The sequence below is a fragment of the Lepidochelys olivacea genome (assembly GCF_965140295.1).
Source record: "Lepidochelys olivacea isolate rLepOli2 genome assembly, chromosome: 22".
NCBI lineage: Eukaryota > Metazoa > Chordata > Testudines > Cheloniidae > Lepidochelys > Lepidochelys olivacea.
This window is the reverse complement of record NC_140432.1, coordinates 5,430,850-5,457,265: the sequence shown is the minus strand read 5'-3', so window position 1 is coordinate 5,457,265 and position 26,416 is coordinate 5,430,850. Positions and strand designations below refer to the sequence as shown.

The window sequence follows — 26,416 nt, the reverse complement described above, 5'->3', positions numbered from 1 at the left end:
CCTGTTCACTCCTGCACCCCAGCCGAACCAGCTCCCTTGTGTCGCCAGGGCTGGGTGCATGCACCCATAGCCGCAGCAGGGCCGTCGACTGTTACCGGCACTGGTGCCCTCCAGAGAGGAGCTGGGCACAGAGGAGCGAGTTAAGCCACACAGGAAAGCGCCACCCTGCTAATCGCTGTGGGGAGGGGGAGAAAGGGCCAAAATCCCAGCGGATTCCAAGCCCCACGGCAAACCCTCCTTCCAGGCCGTGCGTTGGTACGTTGGCTCCTGCCCTCTGGGGCATCATACCAAGGGACCATTTTGTTCTCAGCCACACCCTAACAGTCTGGCAATGCCAATCCCTGCACGGGGGCCCTGTAAATGCCAGATCCCCTTCCCCTCCCCCGACTGCAGGTCAGGGGTGCTGACTGGGTCTGACGGGGGCTGACTGGGATTCACGATGTCGCAGTCACTGTGATTGTGACATTGACCGGAGGATCATCAGCGGCGAGATCTGGAGCTGGGGGAGCCTCCTGGGTGGATGCAGGGGGCTCTGGGTGACACTCTGCAAAAGGGAGAGACACACAGCAAATCACTGAGAGCTGGGAGCTCCAGACAGCTAACGGCCCCAGGTGAGCACCGTAAGCACACCAGGGTCCTCCAGGAACACCCCGAGCCCACCCTAACTGCCCCCACCTCCCACACAATAGGCCTGCGCACGACTGCCATAACCAAGGGCGATAAACCCTCATGCTCCAGGGCACAAGCCAGTCAATCATTTGCAGGGTCAGGAAGAAAGGTCAGGACAGATTATTACTTATCTGGCACATTCTGCAGCCTCTGATCGCGGCCAGCCAAAGCCAGGCACCAGCTGCGACGGCCGACGATTTACATGACAGGCTGCACCTTAGGCAGGCTTACCCTCAAACACAGGCTAGCTTACGCGCTTAGCTGGGCCCTCTCACTGTCGTATCAGCTGCACTTGCGCCCCAGTTACCTGCTGATGCCTCCCCAGCCGGGGGGGATGTGGGGGATATGCCCCCAAGCTCCCCGCCTGTCTCAGCCTCTGCCACACCTGCGGCCGTCTCAGCATCTTCCGGAGAGCTGATCTGCTCGTGAGCCTCTGGGCCAGCCCTGGGGACAAGGGGGGGAAACGTGCCTAAAACCGTTCCTCACAGACAGCCCAGCAGGCGCCAGGGGTCCTGGGGGGAACGGCGCACGGAGCCGGGGGCTGGGGCGGAGCCGTGACAGCGAGCTAGAGAGCCATGGAAACAAGCCCCCAGACGTGCGTGAAGGGAGCGTCTGGCTGGCAGAGGGGGTGGGGGGGGGGGAGGAGAGTCAAATTGAGCCGTGGGGAAGGAGGTGGGGGAGGGCTGGTGATGCCAAGGGAGCGGGGGCTGCCCTCCTGGCGCGCTGTTTGTCCATAGCTGTTTGTCTGGCCTGGCTTTTGGCTCTTGGGGGCAGGTCCGCTGATTTCAATACAAGTTCGGAGCCTAAGCACCTCTGAGGATCTGGCCTGGAGCGCCGCGTCTCGGGCCCCTGGGGGGTACAGCGCCGGGCCCCGAGCGCAGGGATAAGAGGGGTGGTCGGCGGGGTGGACCCGGGAGGGTGGCCGGGGGAGGGCGGCTGCGGGGGTCGGGGGTCTGGTCGCAGGGCTCCCCAGGACACTTACGTTCCGAAGAGCAGGTCATGCAGCCCTGGGGAACAACACAAGGAGACAACGTTGTCAGAGCCACCTGGGGCTCAAACATGCCGGCATAAGGAGCGTGCTTAACCCGAGCCAGGCCCGGGGCAGTGGCAGGCCCTTCATGCTGAGCAGCCCCAGAGGAAATGTTCACGCAAAGCCCTGTGCCAGCAGCCCAGCCGTCCACGCCAGCAGCAGGGAAACCTTTGCGCTGGGCACGCCGGCCACAGGACGAGGAGGTTAATTCACTTTCACACCCATTGACATCGGCTCCTGCACCCGACACCCCAAACTGCAGAGAGTGTTGAGCCATTGGCTCAGGACCGCCGGCTCTCTGCCCTTCTGAGCAGCTCTCCACTGACATGGTGTCCGTCCCAACCCACCTCCACCTGGCACGCTGTCCGTCCCAACCCACCACTGCCTGGCACGCTGTCCAGCCCACTCCACCTCTGCCTGGCACGCTGTCCGGCCCAACCCACCTCCGCCGGGCACGCTGTCCGTCCTACTCCACCTCCGCCTGGCACGCTGTCCGTCCCAACCCACCTCCGCCTGGCACGGTGTCCGTCCTACTCCACCTCTGCCTCCCAGTCGAAAGCATTCAGGGTGTATTGTCCCTGCAGCACCGGGCACCATCGGCCGGTCCCGGTCTAGCTGTGCCTCGCGGGCATTCCCCATGTTCTAGCCCTGCGCTCTCCGCTGCACCCGCTTCCCGACCAGCCCCAGCGGTAGCGAGAAGGGGCCCCAGCCTTCCCCGCACTCACGTGGGTTGTTGTCCCGGTTCCGGACGATGTACTGAAATGCCAGCAGAGAGGCAACTGCCGCCACGACCATCCCAGCTCCTGCAGCGCCCACCACAGCGGGGTAGGCGTTGAAAGGGGGCTCGGCTGGAAGAGAGAGAGAGCAGGCCGGGTTCAGCACCACGTGGCCTGGGCTGGGGATCCCTGCACGAGGAGCCTGCTGGAAACAGGGACCTGTTCTCCAGGTGAGGGCCACACAGCCCCCTGTGCACACCCCCTGGCCTCCCAGCTGTCACCCCTCGTGTATCTCGGAGCAACTCACAAGGGTTTGTTAAGACAGACACACATGTCACTGAGCTCCCCTTGCACCTCCCACCAGGGCCCAAGGGAGGTGATGTACTGCTCCCATCAATCGCACTGTGTGCAGGAGATGATGTTACCCGCATTGGACGGGGGGGAGACTAAACACACAGCGGCAAAGGGAGCTGCCCAAGGCCATGTAGCGAGTCAGCGGCAGAGCAGGGAATAGAACCCAGGTGTCCTGGACCCCAGGCCTGTGCTGTAACCACTGATGCACGTTCTCGCCTGGAGTCAGATCATTCCCACTCCAAGTTGGGGCATTTAAACCCAAATATTTCCTCCTGCTGGAGCTCTGATCTGTAAGGGCCCAGCCCTGCCTCACTCGCGGCGTTTGGCTCCGACAGTGGGGGCTGGGGGCACAGCAAGCTGCTGCCCAGTTTCGGCAACAATTCGCTTACCCCAGGTTTAAAACACCACCGAGAACAGCTCAGACCCAGGGCAGGCCCAGGGACAGAGTTGATGTGGCTAAGTGGCCACAAGCCCAGCCCAGCTGGCCACCTCTCTTCTAGCTGGCTGATGAGCTCAGCCCTGGCTGGGAGGCTGCACCATGAAGCAGGGAGGGAAGGGGCGGAGAAGGGCTGCCGTGCAGAAGATGGGTCTCTCCGTGGGCCAGATTCCACCTGGCGCAAGGTCAGGTCAGTGGCAGGCTCCTGGGGTGAACCAGGCCCACCAGCTGTGGGTAGGACTCAGAATCCACATGCTGAGTAAGGGGCTGCTCTGGCTTGTGACCCCAGCCACGGAAAGGCCTCGGCCAGTGGCCCGGTGGGAGCCAGGTGGCAAGGTGCTCAGCACAGCCGTGGGGGGACGCGAGCCCAGCAAAGGGAACCATCAGCAGAAAACGCAGGGGTGCCGCCATTGGCCCTGGCACCTGCCACAGGAGGAAGATTTAGATTTTGGATGCAGTTCGTAAGCTCTGCTGGCATGGGTGTTGCGTGAATCCCCCTTCGGGGGGGCTAGCCCCCCGGGGCCCACCCCTTCTGCTAGAAGCCCCGCTGCTACCCCACCCCATCCGCCCCCTTCGTCCACCTGAGCCCCGAGTCCCCCACCTATCCCCCCGTAGCTGGAGGAGTCCCAGCCAAACCGCCCTGAGCCCCGGGCCACCAGCCAAAACTGAGCCCCCCCGGCTTTGGGGGAGAGGGAGAACGAGGGCGGAGCCTCGGGGGGAAGTGGGGGCAGGGCCATGGCCTGGGTTGGGGAGGCTTAGCCTCCCCTGGCCTATGATACCTGCCACCCATGTCCTCTGAGCTGGGACGATCTCTCTCTGCATGGCTGGGCCAGAGCTGAGCATTAAACAACCGCAACAGAAAACTTTTCACAGTTTGTACAATCCCGTCTGAGCAGAGAGATTGGCCCCCATTTAACTGATCCACTGGATCAAATCTGGACACATACAGATGGGCAAGAAAATCCACCAATTTCTTCCTCGTTTTTTGTAGAAGGGTCAAGTCTAGCGCTGGGAAGGAAGAAGGCACGGTCTGGAGCCTCATGGGACCTGAGTTCAATTCTCAAGTCAGATGCCCCCTGGTTAACTTGGGGCAAATTTCTTTTTTCATTCTGCACTTTATCAACACCATCTAAGCTGGGCCATGGTTGTGCAGCGATCCCCCAGGGATAGCCAGCGTGCCCAGCACTGAACTGGTCAGGACCCCTGGGTTTTATTCCCAGCTCTGCTACTGAATAGAGGTGTGACCCAGACTTCTAGTCCCTTTGCCAGTCTGTGCCTCGGTTTCCCCATCTGAATAATGACACTTACCTGCCTGGCAGGGGTGTTGTGCGGTTTAATGTTCAGAAAGTGTTTTGAGTCCCTCCCACGAAAGGCAGCAGAGAAGGCCCAAACACCCTGGTTTTTCCATGTCCATGGCTTCTGTCTCGCCCCTGCTCACACCAGCTGCCTCTAGCGACATCGGTGAAGACCAGTGCTCAGCTAGTGTCCACTAGCGACACCACTTGGGGAGCCGTTCAGAGAAACGCTCTTGAAACAGGGCATGGCGGGGCTCCATGTCTATTCCCTAAAGGTGCTCAGTGCCCAGGGAAAAACGGGGTTTGCTGACATCCCTGCAGACTCAGCCGGGGATCTGAGTTCGCCCCTTCTCATGCGTCAGCCTCTGTTTTGGAGGTTCTGCAGGCCACATTCTGACCTCAGCAAGGCCCCGGCACCCTGACTGGCTGCACATCTCAACCAGTCGGGACATAATGCAGGTGCATGCTGCCCAGGACGAAACAGTTGCCTCTCCCGGTGCTGGGCTGGTTCTGCATGGCAGGGCGTTCAGGCCAAGCCAATTCAGCACAGCTGTGCTCAGAGAGACAGGGACTGTCTTTTTGCTCTATGGCTGGTACATCATCTAGCACAACGGGGCGCGGTCCATGACTGGGGCTCCTAGGTGCTATGGCAGAATAAATAATCAGCTGTTTGGGTCTTATTTTGGTCCCTAAAGTCAGCAGATCCAACTATTGTGCAAACAGGGGGCAGATCTGGTTGAAAAGTTTTTGCTGAAACTTTTTAATTGACGAAAAATGGCTTCTCAGTGAAGATGGAAATCTTTTGGTGAAAATCCCCGTTTTCATCAGAAATTGTAGGGCTCTAACTGAAAATATCAATACCAAACACTGAGACGTTTTTGGTTTTTTGATGACCCTCCCCCAAAAATAAACAACCACCACCAAATGTTAAGGAAAAGTTCAATGAATACAAACACTGTGTTTTTGTTGAAAAATTTTGCAGGGGAAAACGAATCTTTTCCCAGACAGCAAATAGAAGGGACCATTTTAGTCATTTTTCAGGGGAGAATCGCACTTCAAAGAGAAGTCATTTTCCAGGAATTTCGAGGGTATTTTAAGCCCGGCGTATAAATAATGAAGCCAAATTGGAGTAGCTTCCTCTGTGCAAATGTGACTCAGAGCATCCTCCCGTTGTATCCCCTATCAGAATGAATGCAGCGTGGAGTCAGGTGTGTTGCAGAGAGAGCACAGGTGAGTGAAACCAACCCGAATTGCGGCCAGGGCCTGGGCTGCTAACAGTGACAAGTAAACAAGTGAGCAGAGTGACTTCTTGGGGCTGTGCAGTGACATCTGGAGCGAGAGGGTGGGGCGTGCTTCCCAGGGAAGGATAATCGTCTGCAGGAAACCATGCAATTAGGATAACGAGATGATGGGGAACAGAAGTGACAATCACACTGAAGTCATCAGAGAAGGGGTCCCCTCCAGACCACACTGCACAGCACCACAAGGAATCTACACCCACTCCTGGCGACTCATGCAGCAGGGTCAGCTGGGGGGATTCAGCAGCTGGGCCATGCAGGAGGCAAACAGACAGGCAGGGACAGCAAAAGGAGGCACCGAGGGACCCCGGAAGAGGCACAGGGAGAAGAAGGAGCAGCAGGGGTTTGTTCTGGTCATGCTGACACCATTTCAGACCTAGCACCCTCTTTCCCTGGGCCTCTTGTTATCCTAGAAAGGAGACAGGCAGACAGGTACTGAGTTTCACAAGAGCTGAACCAAACTTCACGAGTCGGAGAGAAAATTCTGAGATTTCCCTGCACCATCACTCCGGCAGGTCATCAGCACTTGTGCAATGAAATCCCACGCTAGCAGCATTGCATCATCAGGCCTAACTCTCACTGGCTGATCACACGCGCAGGGCGGGTCCTGTTGCTAGAGCAGCTCCTTGCCGTGTTAACCTTCTCATGGAGATCACTGTCAGGCCCCGGAGAGCCCTCTCTCACTACACCCATGCAAGCTGCAGGGCAGTTCGGCGACTCCCAGCAGCTGTTACTTCTGCCCTGCAGGGCACTCAGGCCAAGCCAGCTCAGCAGAGCCATGCTCAAGAGAAACCCCCTCAGTCTCAATCCAGGACCAACCAGGGATCTCCGTGCTTCCAATCCCTCTTAATGCAGTTCTGAGGAAACGGGGTGTCAGGGAGGGACGGGGACTGGATTGCAGCAAAATGTGGCAGCTAACACTAAGGGGGGATGGGCTGATAATGTCCCACTGGTCCCACCTGCCACTCCAGGGAAATCTTTTGCTGGCACAGAAATGCCCCATGCGCCAAATGGAACCAACAGACCCGTGGGGTGTTCATGGGCCTCTGCTCATGAACCAGCCAGATGACAGCAGTTATCGGAGTCCCTCTCTGGTGGCTGGACTTGTGGTATCTGCACCCCATACGTTTCCAAGGGGGCTCAGTGGATAATTCCTGTGGACATAATAGGGAGGAAAACTCCATCATCCCTTAGAAATTCCCTACAGAATGCAAGAGAAGGTGAAGCCTAGAGCAGTGATAGTCTTCCTCAAGCCCCACAGGAAGGCTCAATAAGCCTATAGACAGGGCGGCATTTTCCATTAAATTCCATATGACTTTTCCATAAGGGGCGACCTGAACCGGGCCCCTCTCGCTCCGTAGGCAGCAATTCCAGCAGGAGCCAGGCAGAGCTCATTTTGGCTGGAAGCTGCTCAGCTCTTTGGCTCGTGAGCACAGAGGAGGGTGTTCTCCTCTAACTCGCAGCCACGTTCTAACAGAGAGGGCCAGGGCGGATTCAGACTTGATTGAAACTGCCAAGGCCAGAGCTCCCCACTAACGCACAGGAAGTAAGGGTGGGAATGGCCCAGGGCCCAGTGCAAGCACTCCACCTGCAGTCACAGGAGATGAGCCATTGGGGTATACAGAGCTGACTCCCTGCTCCACAAGAAGCACCAGGGGCGAGATCCCTCGGGTCCCACTCTGATCTCACATACACCAGTGTGACACTGGTGTAACTCCAGGAAGTTAGGTGGAATACTTCTGATCGACCATGAGTGAGAACAGAATCAGGCCCAGTAGCTGTAAAGGAGATGTGACCTGCTCTGTTTGCCTCAGTGTGTTAACTCTGAAACCTAATGCTTACAGGTCACGGCTCATCGGTTTATGAAAACGCACTCAGCTTCTCAGCGATTCTGGGATTATGAATCTGCGTGAAATCTGAGTACAATGCCGCACTTCTCCCCAAGCCCACAGCTGACCCCGGTCATGAATAAACAGACAAAGTGACTGCCAATGTTCCTCAATCCTGAACAACAGCACCCGCTGCTCTTCTACTCCTGGAATCCTCCGCACTACACTGCCGGTACCCTGCACTCCCAACTCCCAACACCCGCTGCCACCCCAGTCCTGGGCCCTTGTCCCAGCCGTCTTCCACTGCACTAGCAGGGTGCAGTGTTCAAGTTCTGTGAGCAGTTTTGTTCAGCTCCACTACAAACACTTGAAACATTCCCTGCACGGTGCGACAATGCTGGTTGGTCTTCCAGCACACCATCCCCTGCACCCTGATACAATGACACCATCCCCTGCACCCCGATACAATGACACCATCCCCTGCACCCCGATACAATGCTATCCCCCACACCCCAGTACAATTACACCATTCCCTACATCATAATACATCATCCCCTACACCCCAATACAAAACAGTCACCTACACCCCAACACAATGACAACATCCCCTACACCCCGATACAATTATAACATCCACTACACCCCAATGCAATCACACCATCCCCTACACCCCAATACAAAACAGTCACCTACACCTCAACACAGTCACCTACACCCCAACACAATGACAACATCCCCTACACCCCAATACAAAACAGTCACCTACACCTCAACACAGTCACCTACACCCCAACACAATGACAACATCCCCAACACCCCAATACAAAACAGTCACCTACACCTCAACACAGTCACCTACACCCCAACACAATGACAACATCCCCTACACCCCGATACAATTATAACATCCACTACACCCCAATGCAATCACACCATCCCCTACACCCCAATACAAAACAGTCACCTACACCCCAACACAATGACAACATCCCCTACACCCCAATACAAAACAGTCACCTACACCTCAACACAGTCACCTACACCCCAACACAATGACAACATCCCCTACACCCCAATACAAAACAGTCACCTACACCTCAACACAGTCACCTACACCCCAACACAATGACAACATCCCCTACACCCCAATACAAAACAGTCACCTACACCTCAACACAGTCACCTACACCCCAACACAATGACAACATCCCCTACACCCCAATACAAAACAGTCACCTACACCTCAACACAGTCACCTACACCCCAACACAATGACAACATCCCCTACACCCCAATACAAAACAGTCACCTACACCTCAACACAGTCACCTACACCCCAACACAATGACAACATCCCCTACACCCCAATACAAAACAGTCACCTACACCTCAACAGTCACCTACACCCCAACACAATGACAACATCCCCTACACCCCAATACAAAACAGTCACCTACACCTCAACACAGTCACCTACACCCCAACACAATGACAACATCCCCTACACCCCAATACAAAACAGTCACCTACACCTCAACACAGTCACCTACACCCCAACACAATGACAACATCCCCTACACCCCAATACAAAACAGTCACCTACACCTCAACACAGTCACCTACACCCCAACACAATGACAACACCCCTACACCCCAATGCAATCACACCAATCTATATCCTCACAGTCCAGCTGTGCTAAGGACCTACTTCCTCACCCCTGGCCCAGCCTTGCTTGTGGGGAGCTGTCCAGCCTCGCCAGCTCCACACAGCCCTGTCCTGCTTGCTGTGGTTCACACCCAGGGAGGGACATGGCCCTGGGAGCCGTCTGCTTTCCAGGTCCTTCATCCCAATGTAACAAAAATCCTAAAGGGGCTGGTTGAATAAATGGAGCTTGGAAGCTAATCCTGCCCGGTCCTACCTGTCTAGCTGGAACAGAACAGAGATGCACCCACCATTCTCTACAGCCCGGCATCCTCCCCGCACTTCATCCACACCCCAACAGACCCCCCCACATGTTCACATGTTCTGGACATGTGGGCAGTGGACAGCCGCTGCAGTAGGGGTTACTTCACTCCAGCCCCCAGAGTGGAGCCCAGCCGGAGTCTGGGGCCCAGTCACTTCACCTGGGGTCTTCCCCTCGGAGGGGTGCCCGGTGGTGCGGTGGTTGACAGCCAGGATGCGGAAGGCGTACACTACTGCCGGGGCCAGGCCGCCCACCCTGTGGTCCCGCACGTCAGGTTCTATGTCACTGGCCACCGTCTCCCAGGCCCAGGCTGCCGACCGGGACGGGCCCAGCGAGGATTTCTTTGCTTCTTGCCTTTGGACGACGAAGCCGGTCAGGTTCCCCGAGCCCTGCGTCACCCACTCCAGCTGCACCTCGGTGCGCTGCCGGGTGTACATCAGCTTGCTGATCGTCACGTTGGGGGGCGTCGGGTACCCTGCAGGGGGTAGGGAGCGTGTCAGCGGTGCATCCAGAGAGACAACCTCACCCCCCCCCCGACTCCGTGCTGCTCTCACACACGCCCCCCCCCCCGGCACACCCCCATCCCCTGTACACCCCACCAGACACCTGCACGTCACACACGTGCACAAAGACACCTCAGCTTTCACACACCTTCTCACGCAGAGGCTCCTTCCCTTCCTCTCTCGTTCCATTCAGGGTATAACTGGCCAGTCAGGTAATCAAAGGCTGCACGTGCCTCCCCCACCTGGAGCGAAACCTGCCCCAGCCCAGTCCCTGGACCCTGGGGTTTCCCAGAGTCCCACATGACCTCACTCAGTGCCGTAGAAACCAAGGGGGGGGGGAATGAAACAGGAACCCCTGGGAGTTCACCTCACGGTCTCTGGGGAGCCCAGGGCCGCATAACGTGTTAGTCCAACCTTCTGAGGTAAATAGGATGAAATTCTATAAGGACAAATGCAAAGTGTGCCATTTAAGAAGGAACAATCGGTCGCGCACGTACAAAATGGGAAATGACGGCCAAGGAAGGAGTACGGCGGAAAGGGATCTGGGGGTCATTGTGGACCACAAGCTTAATACAGTATGAGTCAACAGTGTAACGCGGTTGCAAAAAAAGCAAACATCATTCTGGGATGTGTCAGCAGGAGTGTTGTAAGCAAGACACAAGAAGTAATTCTTCCGCTCTACTCTGGGCTGATTAGGTCTCAGCTCGAGTATTGCGTCCAGTTCTGGGGGCCACATTTCGGGAAAGATGTGGACACTTTGGAGAGAGTCCAGCAAAGAGCAACAAAAATGATGAAAGGTCTAGAAAACATGACATATGAGGAAAGATTGAAAGAAGTGGGTTTGTTTAGTCTGGAGCAGAGAAGACAGAGAGGGGACATGATAATAGTTTTCAAGTACATAAAAGCTTGTTACAAGGAGAAGGGAGAAAACTTGTCCTCCTTAACCTCTGAGGAGAAGACAAGAAGCAATGGGCTTAAATTGCAGCAAGGGCAGTTTAAGTTGGACATTAGGAAAAATTTCCTGTCAGGGTAGCTAAGTGCCGGAATAAATCGCCCAGGGCGATGGTGGAATCTCCATCATTGGAGGCTTCTAAGAACAGGTTGGAAAAACTCCTGTCAGGCATGGACTAGATAATACGTAGTCCTGCCTCAGTGCAAGGGCTGGTCTGGATGATCTCCCTCCCATCCCGCCATTGCTATGCTTCTACCAATCAGCATTCAAAACATGCCCATGACTAAACCCAGCTGGAACAGAACCTCCTGTCCACACACTCCCCAGCAGATCCCTACCCTCTTCTCCACCCCTGACCCAGACCCTTCCACCACTTCCCTTCCCTCCACACACCATGTGGGCCCCACCAAACTCCCTACCCATTTCCCCTCCTCCCCACCCTCCCGGTGGACCCCATCAGACCCCTCCATCCATTTCCCCTCCCCTAGCCCTTGCTATGGGGGCTCCAGACCTCCCCATCCACTTCTCCTTCTGCCTCCCTACCCCATGGCCCCCCAGACCCTCCCATCCACTTCTCCTTCCCAGCACACGCCGATCTGCTTCCTTCTAAACTCTGCCAAGCCCCGTGTTTGCCCCCCCGTCCCTGTATGGATCCCATGAGCACCCGCCCTGCCCTGCCATACTCTTCACACGGAGCCTGATGGGGACGGTGGCGTTGCCCACGGCGTTCACGGCCACGCAGTGGTAGGTGCCGCTGTCCCTCATCCACTCGGTGTCCTGGATGGTCAGGTTGAACCAGGCATCGCCCTGCTGCAGCCTGTACCTCGCAGCATCCGGCCGGATCACCTGGTGCTTGTCGTTGAACCAGAACACTTCGGAGCCCAGGTGGGGGCCCTGCAGCGCGCAGGCCAGCCGGACCTCGCCGCCCTCGAACAGCGACACCTCCGTGCGCTCGGCCGCCAGCTTGGGAACGTCTGTCCGGAGAGAGAGACGGGGGACACTGCAGCGAGAGCAGCGCCCGGGGCAGGGCACCTCACTCTCAACAGAGCAGGAGTCTGCCCCGTGAGCCCTGCAGGGAGCCCGGGGAGGGGAGCCGGGGTCTGCCCCGTGAGCCCTGCAGGAAGCCCGGGGAGGGGAGCCGGGGTCTGCCCCGTGAGCCCTGCAGGGAGCCCAGGAAGGGGAGCCAGGGTCTGTCACCATGAGCCCTGCAGGGCGGCCCAGCCCAGGGTGGGGAGCCAGGGTCTATTCCAGCTCATGCATGATCACCAGGATTGGTAACTAATTTGCAGTTCCAGTGCAGGGCCAAATTCTTCCCTCCACAACCCCGGGCACCCCTGGTGATGAGGCGGCCGGTGGGGACGGGACTGTACTACGGTTGCCAAATTTCTGATTTCAGAAAACCAAACATCCTTGCCCCGCCCCTGCCCTGAGGCCCCGCCCCTTCTCCAAGGCCCCGCCCCCACTCACTCCATTCCCCCTCACTCTCCCCCACCCTTGTTCACTTGCTCATTTTCACTGGGCTGGGTCAGGGGCCTTGGAGGGGTATGGGATGTAGGAGGGGGCTCTGGGCTGGGGGGATAGGGGCAAGGGGTTCAGAGTGTGAGGGGCTGGGGGCTTCGGGCTGGGGCAGGGGGTTGGGGTGCAGGAGAGGGTGAGGGCTCTGGCTGGCGGTGTGAGCTCTGGGGTAGGGCCAGAAGTGAGGGATTCAGAGTGTGGGAGGGGGCTCTGGACTGGAGCAGGGGGTTGGGGTGCAGGGGGGTGATGGCTCTGGCTGGGGGTACAGGCTCCAGGCTGGGGATGAAGAGTTTGGGGTGCAGAAGGGGGCTCCAGGCTGGGGGTGGGGCTGAGGGGTTCAGAATGTGGGAGGGGGTGTAGGGTGTGAGCTCCAGGAGGGAGTATGGGTGCAGAAGGGGGCTCAGGGCTGGGGCAGGCTGGTGGGGTGCGGGAGGGGGTTCGGGGTGCAGGCTCTGGGCAGCGCTTACCTCAGGCCACTCCTGGGAAGCTGTCTGCATATCCCTATGGCCCCTTGGTGGAGATGTGGCTAGACGGCTCTCTGCACTGCCCTCACCTGCAGGTCCTGCCCCCGCAGCTCCCGTTGGCCATGGTTCCTGGCCAATGAGATCTGCAGAACCAGCACTCAGGGTGGGGGCAGCGTGTGGACTCCCCCATGGCCACGCCTCTGCCTAGGAGCCGGAGAGAAATGCTAGCCGCTTCCGGGAGCCGCGCAGAGCCAGGGCAGGCAGGGAACCAGTCTTAGCCCTGCTGCACCACGGACCAGACTTTTAACGGCCCGGTCAGCTGTGCTGACAGGAGCCACCAGAGTCCCGTTGAAAACTGGACACCTGGCAACCTTAGACAGCACAGGTGTCACTGAAGGCAGAGTGAGGCCTACTGGCCCCTTGCTCTGGGCACTGATGTGTGAGGAACGCTTTGGGCTGCAAACCGAGTGCTCTGAGTCAGGAATCCCCAAGACGACTGCCGTGGGAGCCCACGAGGCCGAACACAGACCACCGGCCAGGGCCGCCTCCCCTAGCATTCGCACTGAGTGCGCCTGTCATCGGGGCACAGTTCCCCCATCTGCCAGCTCACGAAGCCTTGTCCCTGAACCCGCCTCAGCCCCCTGCCCTGCCTCTTGGGGTGGAGCAGCGGTAGGGGGCAGCAAGAGCTCAGGAGCGGACCCCATTCTCCCAAGAGGGGTGAGGGGAAGCAGAGGGGGCCCGGCAGCTCAGGGCAGCTCTGTCCCTTCATCCCCCTTCCCTCCCCGTGAGCAATAGGACAACTCCTCTGCCCCTGCCTTCTTCCCCTTCAGCATCTGGGCTGGGAGGGGGCACCGGGGACTCGCTGCAGCCTCCTCCAGGCCTGGGGAGGGGGGTAAAGAGCCCTTGGAGCTGCAGGAGGAGCAGAGTTGCGGCTGCGGGTGAGGGGGGAGGAACGAGGGAGGCAGTGAAGGGCAGGCGTGGCGCCCGGTCCCTGCCTGGGGCTCTGACACACTCCTGGGAACGCTCTTCAGCCAGCTCTCCTCAAGAGCGTTCATGAGCCGGACCCAGCGTGGATTTTCCCTGTTTCCGGCCCGCACAGGGGTCAGTGACGAAAAGGGCGAGACTCCACTCATCCCCACAGCCCCAAGGGTGGCTCAAAGCAACAGCCGCTTTGCCGTGAAGCTGTGGAATCTGCCTCTCGGTCAGGTTCCAGGAACCGCAGAACTGGTGCCAGGTCCCACCCGCGCTCCCCGCACTTGCTTTGCCAGCAGTTTCGCTGGCCCACGACCCGCTGCGGCCCCGCCGGATGGCAGCCGGCCTGCTTACCCAGCCGGACAAGGCACTCTGTGGCTCTGGCCTGCAGAGGGTGGGCTGCGATGCACGCGAACTCCTTGCCCCCGAGGGTGCTGTTGGCTTGCATGACGTAGATGTTGCTGGATGGTTTCAAGCCGCCCAGCACGCGGTTCCAGCAGTCTCGCCACCAGAGTGTGACGCGGGGCAGGCCTCCTGCCCAATCGCAGGACAACATGAGGAACTCGTTCTGCTTCGTAGCCACGGCAGAACAGGTGGGGCTCCCCACAGGGACCCCTGGGGGGCAGAGACAGCAGCAGCTTAGAGACAAGCATCCCTGCCCACATCCAACCTGGTGGAGACGCCACACATCCCATCATGTGGGTCCCCCGGTCTCTGCTCTCCCCACATAAACTGGGAGGAATTGGGTGTTCCCAAAGACCCCAAAGGGCACTTTCTGCCCCAGAACCTCTGACATACAAACACTGGGCCTCATGCAGGAAACACCCCAGAGAATCAGCGCTCGCTGGCCCTGGCGGGGGAGCTCCATGGAGTTTCATCAGTGTGAGCGAGAGGAGAATCAGGCCTAAAGCTGGGACAGTTGCCAAGACACCAAAGTCTCAGCCACACGTACGTGGGAAAGGAGTCTTAAAGACCCATGCCCAAGCGGGGAAGCTAAGGTACAGTCCCATAGGCTCTCCAGCCCGTTAGAGTTATCTCTACTGACGGACCAGACCAGGCCATGAAGGGACCATCCCTAACGTTCCTCCACATCCCTGGAGATCTCCCTGTGCCTCCCTTGGGAGTCCTGAGTCCCCCGGGTGCTGGGCTAGCTTGCTGACCACAGCACCCTCTGGGGTTTGCACCACCTGCGTCTGCTTCCACGGGACCGGCACGGCCCGCCGAGCCCGTCATCTTTGTCAGGCACAAGCAACCCTGGGACATTTATGTCATGACGCTGGGTTGGTTCATCGCGATGGGATGGGATGAGTGACATCATCCCATTGGGCAAAGCCGTCAGCGGGACACGATGTGACCTGGCATCGCGATGGGGTTTTGCAGGCCCTGGAAGTGATTTCATGGCCTCCAGGCACTTCACAGACAAAACCCCTCCAGAACGAAGTGGTTCTGGAATACAGGCGAGCCTGGGGAGTTAGTCTCGTGGCTGCACAGATTCCTGACACCGCAGCCATCTCGCCTGTAGGACCAGTGTTTGCACTGGGGGCATCAGCACCTTATTCCTATTTCAGTTCTGGGAATGAGAGCCCGAGCAAGGCCAGCTCCTACACAAGTCACCTTCACTAGCCGTGTCACACCGCTGCGGCCATGCAGTACCCACGTAGCTCCCTGTTGCCAGACGAATGGTGCCATCTACCCAGGGCCCCTGGAGCCCTGAATGTCCACTTGAGGCCTTCCAGTAAGCAGGGAGGAACTGCGCCCATGTTTGGAGAGCTGCTTTCCACAGCGTCAGCCTTGTTTCTACCCACCAGCTGGAGACTCCATCTCCACAAGCTGGCGTGGGCTCTCAGGGGGCAGAGCACAGGACCCGGCTGCCTTATGGAAGGGGCAGTGGTGTTTCCATTCCTGGGCGGCACTGAGGGGGCAGGGAGAGGGTACTTACATACAGTGGTGGTGCAGACAGCATCCTCTCGGAGCGCTGGGTGGGAGGCCAGGCAGGTGTACGAGCTGCCGTTCCGGATGTCCGCCCCTCGCTGGATTCTGGTGGCATTGGAGTAGGATGCCACAGCGTCGGCTTCCCGGCCGGATCTCACCCACCGCAGCCGCGCTGGGGGGAACCCACCAGGCCACGAACACTGCAGAGCAATGTCCCGGAAATTGGCAGCCGGGACTGGTGTGCAGCTGGGCTTCCCCTCGGGCAGATCTGTGCGTGGGGCAAAGATTGTATCAACAGCAAGAGGCGTTAGCAACACCGGGAAGAAGACAAGGCCTGCTGCCCGGGGCTGCCATGTGCAGGAGCTGCATTGGGGCCAGGGAGCCGGGGACCATGTGGCAGCTCTGTGGGCTCTTCCCAATGGGACCAGCTCCCTGGTGAAGCACTATAGGAGCAATGGAGGGGAACTGGGAGAGCACAGGGTGCTCGGCGGCCTGCGACGTGGGTTTGGATCACAAAGCCCGAGATGTGCTGGGCAGGCCCTGGCCGCTGTCAGTGCTAAGGTGGTAACATGCGGAACAAGAGGGCAAAAAGCAGCAAGCCGGGGACGGGACGGCGACCCAGCGCCTCGGAGACTCTCTGGCGCGCCGGGGTCAGTCCGCAAGATGTCTCCCCGACTGTGCGGAGCCAGAGACATTTGGACACAGCGTGACCTGACACCGATTCTTCAGGCAGGTGCCAGCTTTGCGAGTGTCACAGTTTCAATGCCAGTCGTTGCCTAGAGTCAACCCCTCCCCAGGCTGCCACAACCCTCCAGCACCCTCATGGCAAGCCTCTCCCTCGAGTGATGCTTTCCAGCTGCCGGAATCCAGCCTGCCCCCATGACCAGCCCTTCCAGCTCGCTGATCTGACCAAATCCCCCTGCTCTCCTTGTGACAAGCCCCCAACCCACCTGCCAAGATCCCCTCCAGCCCCCCATGACAGTTCCTCCATCCCAGCCTCCCTGGCTGCCAGCATCCCCCCGATCAATATCTTGGAACATGTCCAGTGGCCTCTCCCAGAAATCTGGCCCCTCGAATGGCTGGCTCTGCTTTGAAAGGGTTTGGAGGGCTTGACACCTGGACTAAATGAAGGGGGAGCAGGCGGATGTTCCCAGGATCAAAGCTACCGGCTCAGGGGCCTCAGGATTTAGCAGGGAATTCAGTTCTCTTACGCAGTTCCGCTCCCCAGTCGCCGTCATCACTAGGCCCAGTGCCTCTCCCAGCGGCACACTCTCCGGGCCCTCATGCACCACAGCGTAGCAGACCAAAGCTGGAGATCCAAACCAAGTGGAACCATCCACACAGGTGTTTACTCGCCACAGCTGTCAGCAAACAGTCCCTCTTCATGAGCATCTGCTCGACGACCTACCTCTGGATCTCGCACAAGCCCCCTCTCTGCTCCCCCACAGTCCTGCCAGCCCAGCTGGAGGAGCCCGACTGGAAAGAACACAACGGCTGCCTTAGGCCACACACACCATCAGTCTCACAACGCTGCCCCCCTTCTGTCCCGAGGAGCTAAGCACTGTGGAAGGGGCTCTTCTGCTCTCACAAAGGATGGGTCCCTGCTTGGTCTGGATCATTCGGGACCAACGGAGGTAGAAACCTCTCCGTTCTTCTCACAAGACTTAAACTACCCACTCTCAAACTTGGAGAGCTCTTCCCTAGCTTCCTGGTACCTCTTTAGCTAACGGATGACCATGAGAATCAAAGAAGGGAAGTAAGGGGGCGAAATGCAGAGGACAGAGGAGATGGGACCAGCAGGGGGACGCAGCTGCACATGCCAGAGAGAGAGCATACCCACATGGCCGCGTGCCCAGCCATTGGGAAGGACGCACTTACAGTAGACGGTGAGGAGGATGGTGGTCTGAGAGCGCGTATTGAGGTGTGTGTTTTGGGCCAGGCAGGTGTAGGTGCCCGTCTGAGTCCGGGAGATCTTGGCTATCACGTACTTCTGGCCGGAGTAAATCTGGGAGCTGTTGTAAAACCAGATGTAGTGGCTGGGCGGGTTGGAAGGGGCCAGGCAGGTCAGGATCACCTCCTCCTGCTCATTAGCTGAGAAGCCGTTCTGGTTAATAGCAAATGGCTCAATGTTGATCACGGGTTCATCAGGGCCATCTGCAGAATGAAGTAGGAGGTGGTTAGCACCAGGCTGATGGCAGGAAGGGGAGGGTGACTGTCCGGTTCAGATGACCGTCTGGCAGCTGGATTGTTTATCTGAATCTTTTTGGTCCAGGAATAGGACGTGGGGCTCTGTAGCCCAGGAATGGCAGCGGGGTCTGCTCTGACCCCCAATGCTGGGGGCAGGGATGGGGTTATGACCCCAAAGTGGTTGCCAGCGGTTGTTTTTTGTGGGGATCATAATCTTATTCCCATTCCAAATCTTCGGTCCTTGTCAGACACTGGGGCAGCAGGGATGGTGCTTGTCCCACATGCCCAGAGGTGCCTGGGAAGCCAGCACAAAGGATTCTGGGCTGGGCGGAAAAGAGTTTGGAAGCCCTGGTTATGTTCTCTGGAGTCGCTCTTTTGGGCCCAGTGCTGGGAGGTGCTGAGCACCCCAGTTCCACCGGCCTTGGTAGGGGTTACGGGCACTCAGCAGCTGGCAGGATCGGGGCCCTGAGCAGGGCGTGTGATGGCACGCCCGAGGGGCAGGACATGTTTGCTCCTGCCTGCAGGTCACTTACAAATCACGTCAAGATACATCCCGTCGCTGGTCTGGCTGTTGACCTCGTTGTGGGCGGTGCAGGCGTACCAGCCCATGTGAGTCCGGTTAGCCGCCGTCAGGATCAGCAGCCCGCTGGCCGCTTCCGCGACAGCCACCGCACCCTCCCGGTTGGTGTCACGGTGCCAGGAGTACCCGACGGGGGGCGTCCCCTCCTTCACCGCACACGTCATCGTCACCACCGTGCCTTCCACCGGCGTGGGGTCGGTCATCTGCAGGAAGGGCTTCGCAACGGGAACTAGGGGAGACCAAGCACACAGCTCAGATGTGATCTCACCCACTGCAGCCTCTCGCGGTGCACTCTGCCCCATTCCCCATCCAATCCATTCTGAACCGCCCCGTTCCAGCCCTCGCCCCACGTCCCCCAGGCTCTCCATCCAGCTGTCTCACCCAAGCCATTCCTTTCATACTAATCCCTGCCATTATGACCTGCTCCGTTCTTTTCCAAGCCAGCCCTTGCGATTAGAATCTCGTCCGTTGCGCTCCCAGGCGTGTGATTTTGATGCTGTGCCCTTCAGACCCATGCTAACGCATTGCTAGTGACAGAGGGAAGGTTCGAGGGAGACGTGAAGAGGAGGGGTCAGTCAGCCCCCCACGATGGAAGCTGCTCCCAGTGCAGCATTGTCCGGGATGATCATTCAGCACAGATGGCCGCTCAGAGGGAGGTGGGGCAGCAGGAGGGGGCTGGACAGTCCTGCAGAGACAGCTGAGGGGGGACAGGGCAGGGAGGAGGTCAGAGGGGCCGGGGAGCCATGAGTGGCTGGGGAAGGGGGCAGTGGGAGGTTGGCCAGGTGGTGGGGCAAGGGAAGAAGATTAAGGCTTCCCAGCAGCCCGCTGGTTCTGAAGGATTGAACAGGAGGGCCGCGAGTCTCCAGGCCCTGGTGCTGATGAGCTGGGGCACGGGGGCCAGTGGCAGCATTCACCCTCCGAAGCCTGCTGGAGCCCAGTGGGGGAGCTACCCAGATGGTTCGTCACAGAGCCAGGAGAGGGGCAGGCCAGTTCCCAGCCCAAGTCAGCTGGCTGCCCTCCACAGAGATGGCGCTAGCCGGGCACTGGGACCTGAGCAGGCATGCTGGGGAGGGAGAAGTACATGAAGAAGGCATTTCCTGGATCAGACCACGTCTTCCTTCCCTGGCCGGAGGGGACAGCAGGGGTGGGAGGGCAGCTCTCCCCGGCACCCCCTCCGGGAATGGGGGAGAGCAATCCCCTCTCACCCTGCCCTGGCGAGATGCGTGCTGGGCCCCGGAGTGCTGTACCACCCCCGGTGCTCTCGTGGGATCTCGCTCTGACCGCTCGCCCCAGGGGGAGAACTGTACAGGGTCCGGCCAAGCCCCGTGACCCGGCTGCTGGTGCGCCATGGGGGAGAGCCGATGCCCACTGACGTCAATAAGAGTTCTGGGTCGGGGGAGCAGAGAGCTGGGTTTGGGGATAAATGCCCTGAGTTCTCCTTCTAACAAACATCCAGTGCCCCAGACCCAGCAGTAACTCTCCTGTCAATAGGGCAGCGCCCTAGCAACCATCCAGATCCTGGTTTCAACCTCCCTAGGGATGTCTGGATCCGGGAATTAGTCTAGGCCCCTCCAGGCCTCGGATTCTCAGCTGCTTTGCACTTGGTGGGGCCATTTACAGTGGTGCCCAGCAAGAGTGAAGTGGATACAAAAGGCTCCCTGATCAGAATTCTTCACTCAGCCCAGGGGCAGCAGCCTGTCCCCACCGTGCACACATGTATCTGAGCTGAGGGCACGCCTGCCCTAGGTGGGTCCTTTGGTGACTAACTCTGGTCGCCCTGCCAGGCACCACAGGAATCCAGTGGCTGGCTGCTATGCTGCCATCTCTCATGCTTTTATTATGAGCCTGATGATATTTGGTGTTTTTCTTAAAGCCCCAGCTCCTGGAGTCAGGTGATGACACAAGCTTCCCAGCTGGCATGAAAAAAAGCAAGTGGCTGCGGAGAAAAGTGCGTAAACATGACCCAAGGCAACCAAAAAGTCCCCCCCCCCAAGCCCCAAAACATCCTCTTTTTTATATATCTCAGGATTTTAAAGCCACTCTTGTGAATTTGGGGGGGCACCTGACTCAAGATTTTTGACCTCTTGGGGTTGGTGATGCCAAGGCTAGTTTGGGCCTGGCCAGTGGACTCTCAGCCCCTTGGTTTCACAGAGGAGCAGTGTCCACTCCAGAGCCGTCAGTGCTGCCGGCTGGGGACCATTTGAGCTGTCTTGCTGGAGCCAGCCTCTGTCACTTGGCCCGGCTGCCTCAGAGGCAGCTGTACATGTGTCACTGTTCTTGGCTGCTGGAGGCTCGCTTTGATGCTGCACTTGATTGATTCTGTGCCCAGGGCAGATTGAAAACCTCTGCACGGTTCGGATCAGAGGGGCCCCGGGAGGAGGGAGCACCCCGCCCCCACCATTAAAATGTGAACCAACAGAGCCGGGTGTGGCTTCTGATTTTGGGTGCCCAACTCGACACTCCCATGGCCTGATTCTCAGAGCTGCTCAGCACATGCAATCCCAAATGGAGCTGGTAGGAGCTGCAGGGGCTCCTCTCTGCTGTAACGCCTGTAAGAGCTTGACAACCAGCTGAGACCACGGCCGGTCGTGCTAGCCGATATTGCCTCCTTTTTCTCCCCATCCATCTGTCTGTAGCCACCTGTCTCTCGTCTTAGACTTAGATGGTAAGCTCTTTGGGGTGGGGACTGTCTTTCTGTTCTGTGTTTGTACAGCGCCTCGCACCATGGGGCTCTGGGTCATGAGCGGGGCTCCTTGGTGTCACCACAGCAATATATAAGGGAAGCACCCCAAATCAGAGGCTAATATTGAACATGTTGGCTCTAACCGCCCCCTGCCTCAGTTTCCCGATCTGTAAATGAGAATATTTATCCTTGCCCTCCTTACCAGGGCAAGGTCAGTTTACTGACACCTAAAGTGCTCTAGGGGGTACTCCCAGGGCAGGCATCAGACAAACGCCAGGTGTTAGAATTCCTAGAGCAGGTTGCTATTCTCAGGAAGTTTATTCAGAGCATTTTCCCAGCCCCTGATGAGTAAATAATCCCCCAACGCTTGTTTTCTTTATCTGACTGGCTCTACCAAGCAGACAATGAATTGTTCACCAATTTGTCCCACCCATCAGTCAATGAATTATTAGCGAGTCATTTTCCCAGCTCTGCCTTGTCCCCATGTTTGTTTTCTCTCTGGAATTACAGACTCGGAAGCCCCAAATCTCTCCCTTTTTATATCTCCAGTGATCGTGGTAAGGACGTTAACAGCACCTGGCTCACATGGCTTTCATGTGAGCTGGAATAGACACCTGATGGGACTGAAATTCTTCAGCCTTTGATATACAGGAGGTCCAACTAGAGGATCTAATGAGTCCCTTCTGGCCTCAAACTCTCTGAATGAATCTATGAAATGTTCTGCCTTTCTAAGAGTCCCAGTTAGCTGCTAATACTGAAGAGAAAGCCAAGGGGCTTTGAGCCCTGGACAGATGACTGAGCTCTTCCATCAGCAGTGGAAGTGGCTGCCCGGCAGTGAGCGACATTCTTTAGGAAGATAATCTCCCAGCAACCAAGAAGTATTTGCCAGTGGAGTGTACCCAACCCCACCCAGCAGAGTGCATGTGAACAGACACACTGCACGGGGAGGAGCTGAGAACGGCTGGGTGTCCCAGGAAATGTGGGATAAAAACACCCCTCACGGGTCCGGCAGAAAATCCCTGACAGTGACCCCCCCCGGCAGGAATACTGGGATTCGGCCACAATTCTGCAGCTCGACCCGCAGCTCCAGCTAGATTTCAAGAGGACTACGTGCGCCCGCTTACATTGCTGAGCAGAACATCTGCTTTGCTTTGCACTAGCCGGTGTGAAGATGCAGGCTGTGACTGCGGAGTGGCCGTGTAGGACACCATTCTGCTCAGCAGGATGCCTGGGGGTATCCCTCTCTCCCTGGCAGTCTCTAGCCAGGTGAGATCCAGGCACAGAGGGCACACAGAACGCCAGCGCCCAGAGATGAGAATGCCAATGTGCCCACAGATGTGTGCTGTTGTGGGTAAGGTCAGTAAGGCTGGGCAGACAGCGCTGCTGTCTCACTCATGCCCATCACACAACCCCATGCCAAAGGGCTCTCTTCGGGCTGCTCTTGACCGAGGGGAATGTTGGCCATGCTACACAAGGCCTTGTAGCACAGGGTCCCCAGGAGAGGAGCCTCCAGAAGGAAGCAGGGGAAGTCCTGTTTTTGGAGGCATTGAGCACTCAGCTCTTTGGGGCAAGGACTGCCTGTTTGTTCGATGTTTGTACCGCACCTAACACAGCAGTGTCTGGTCCTAGGCATTTCCGCAATATAAGGACAGGCTGGGTTAGGCAATGGAGAACATATTGCTGGGGACATCTGGGGAGGGTGGAATAGCTGAGACCAAATGGGTCTCTTCCGTCTCCCATCATCTTTGCATGCAGCACCATTTCAGGGGCAGCTTCACTGGCAGGGATACGCGGGACAGACGAGTGGGGGTGCGCGGGCAGTGATTGGAGGAGATGGGTTGGGCATCGGGCCTACTGGATTCTAGTCCCACCCTGCAACCTTGGGTGCAACCCACTTCCCCTCCCCCTGCCTCAGTTTGCCTGCTGCGGTTGCGCCCCACTTCAGTGGGGTGGGTCTGCGAGGGTTGTAACAGGGCGCTCTAGAAGGGAGCACAGTAGGAGGGGGGAGGGATAGCTCAGTGGTTTGAGCATTGGCCTGCTAAACCCGGGGTTTTGAGTTCAATCCTTGAGGGGGCCATTTAGAGATCGGGGCAAAAATTGGGGATTGGTCCTGCTTTGAGCAGGGGGTTGGACTAGATGACCTCCTGAGGTCCCTTCCAACCCTATGATTCTATGACTGCGGTTTAGGGTTTGGGGACCCTGACTGGTGCCTCCGTATACTTGTTCAGACAGTCCCAGAGGTGACGCCGCCTCCAGGCTACCTACCCAGCACGACCAGCTCTATGTAGAAGTAGCCCACTTTGATCTCTCCATCCTCCTCGTACATCGCCTGACACATGAAGTGCCCTTGGGCAGCCGTCTGCAGGTCGCTCACCTCCAGGGTGCCGTTCCTCAGGCTCACCTGCCCCAGGGCCGCAGAAGCCTTCTCCACCTTGGACTCTATCCCGTTGCTGATGGCAACGGCCCTGGGCACCAGCGAGCCCAGCTTGGTGAAGCTCCAGAAAACCACCATGGGCGAGACCACGTCGCCACACGCCAGCTGCACGGAGCGGTGCCGCACCCCCCGCATTGCCTGCTCCTCGTACTTCGCATCGCCCGGGTGGAGTAGCTGAGCTGGCGTGAACGAGAGAGGAAGGATGGGCCAGTGGTTAGGGCGGCAGCCTGCGACTCAGGAGACCAGGGATCAGTTCTCTACTCCGGCACAGGCTCCCTGCGTGAGCCTTTCCCTTGGGCCAGTCAACTCAGCCTCTTGGTGCATCACTTCCCCTCTGCCCAGTGGGGATACAGCACTGTCCGCCTCGCGGAGGGTTGTGAGGATGGATACGGGGACGGTTGGGAGGTGCTGGTAAGAGACACTGAAGTCAGCATAAGAGAACAGTGCCCCCCAGAGCTCAAGGGAGTCGCCCCCAGTGTCAGCAGGGTTTCCCAAGGGACAGAATTTAAAACTTTGCCCTTAACACTCATGCTGTGTTCTCCTAGCAGGCGAGAGAAAAGGAAGGACCAAGGAAACACACAGCGAGGGAAAAGGAAGGACCAAGGGCCAGATCCACAAAGGGAATTGGGGCCGCTGGCATCCCAGAAATAGGCCTATTTGACCCGGTGCAGTCACAGAGCAGCAGCCGGTGCTCCAGGCCCAGCCCTTCCATGTTTACACTTGGGGGGGGGGGGCATTCGGGGCTGGCCCTGCAGTCTGAAGTGCTCTGTGGATGCACAGCACAGGGGCAGCTGCACCCCCACCCACAAGCTGCATCCTGCCAGGGTGAGAGGGGAGCTCAGGCTACACGGTGAGACGGCCAAGCATGGGGGTGGTTCTGTGATGTGGGGTCCTGTCCCCTAGGAACTCCCCAGAGCTCAGCCTTTCACAGGGAATCTGTTCCAGGAAGTTGGCAGCCCCTCCAGCTAAGGACAGAGAGGAATCAATTTAACCGAGAGCGACGCGTCCCCTGAGAGGAGGGGTGGGCGGCAACAGAGAAATGGAGCCTGCCGAAATCTGTGCTGTGTATGCCTTTGCTCCTGGGAGAGCGGATAATGGTGAGGCGCTGCTGAGCCAGGAGGAGTTTTCCAGCACAGTGCCCCAGGGCTGGATAATCTGAACAGATGTGGAGAGAGCCACGCGTGGGAGCTGCTCAAGGACCTGGCAGGATTAGCATGGCTTGGGTCACAAGCGCTTGATAGGGTTCCAGACAGGGCCAAGCGTTCATACTGGTCACAGGACGGTCCTGAGTTATCGGTGCAAATATTATTAACCCATCAATATCATATCGACTATCAAGCGCTTTGGGGAGTGTTATAAACCCTTCTGCTTCTGCACATAAGCCCCAACCCCTAACTACTGGGGGCTGGGCGCGCTGGTTATTTGGAATGAACTCTTTGCTTCCTCCCATGGATTTGTCGGACCAGGTTCACCGCTGCCCTGCACCTTGTTTCATTGCCTACCCCAGCGCAAAGGGCTGCCAGCTCAGCATGGGACCATTCATGTTAGCTCCGCACAGGTGCAGGGCGCTGGGTAACTGGGCCCATAGCAATGTACCTAGCCCATTATTTCTGCACGGGAGCCATTGCCCAGGGGTCTGGCTGAGCCAGAGCACATTACTCACCATAAGCCACTGTTGGGAGAAGGCAAAATATTTTCAGCAGGTTTCTAAATGGTGCATTCCTTGCTGCTCCATAATCCATGTCTCCATGTCACTCTGAGGGAGAGACCATCCGCCTTTAGCTGCCTCCACACTGGCGCTTCTCACTCTGCACCCAGCCCTGCTGCCACTTTTTCCACCTCTTGATGAGCCCGAAGCCCTGTATAATCTCTGTGGTGCGGGAGTGGGACGTGTCCGTCTCCTCTTTCAATCTCCCATCCGCCTAAATGCAGCCCAGTTCGGTCTCCGGTTACTCTGGATAGTCCCTGATTAGTCCTCAATTATTCATATCCCTTCCCTTCCTTAATCACTTTTCCTTGATCTATTATGCAGGCACCTCTTTACGGAGTCACCGGTCGCATTCCCTTGGCCTGGTGTCTCACGTCCATGGATATCTGAATTGAAACTACTAAAGAATCCCCAATGGCACATCTGGGATCTGATGGTCAGGGACTGGGGGTGCTGCCCAGAGCCTTGCAGGGCAGGGCACCAAAGCCTTAGCTGTGCTTGGAGCTTCAGGTTATCACAGACTCCAGAGAAAACTGCCTCACCAACAGACCCAGGGCCCCATTATTGGGTGTAGCTTCCAGGGGGGGGGGGCAGCCTTCCTCTCCTCCCAGCACCTCCAGGCGACAGCCTACAAATCCCCACCTGTGTTTCAGGCTAGGGCCTCTCTGCCCCTCCAGTGAATGTGGGCTGCCATCTCTCTCACTGTGTGTGTGCGCCCGAGGGGGCTGCCAAGCCCTGGCCTGGTCTTGATGCAGAGTACGAGGGAAGGCATCATCTTCTCCCTTTGAAGACATGGGCTCCCGAGACAGGCCCAGCCAGCGTCTGTGGTCATTTCATGCACTGAGCTAAGGAGGATGCAGAACTGAGACCTGCCTGGGACCTTCCCAAGAGAGGC

At 58.0% G+C, this 26,416-nt stretch overlaps 1 protein-coding gene across 1 annotated transcript; it reads right to left on the bottom strand.

Annotated features, from left to right (window-relative positions):
* Nucleotides 1-298: 298 nt before the first annotated feature.
* VSIG10L2 (V-set and immunoglobulin domain containing 10 like 2) lies at nucleotides 299-25,555 on the bottom strand (the record flags this gene model as incomplete). The annotated part of the gene is made up of 12 exons (XM_084611643.1): nucleotides 299-544; nucleotides 977-1,113; nucleotides 1,652-1,676; nucleotides 2,425-2,547; nucleotides 9,752-10,066; nucleotides 11,730-12,020; nucleotides 14,352-14,612; nucleotides 15,937-16,197; nucleotides 17,808-18,083; nucleotides 18,650-18,925; nucleotides 23,645-23,992; nucleotides 25,477-25,555. 12 exons carry the CDS (start codon nucleotides 25,553-25,555, stop codon nucleotides 435-437), a joined length of 2,502 nt encoding a protein of 833 aa, XP_084467769.1. The 3' UTR covers nucleotides 299-434.
* Between the last annotated feature and the right edge of the window lie 861 nt (nucleotides 25,556-26,416).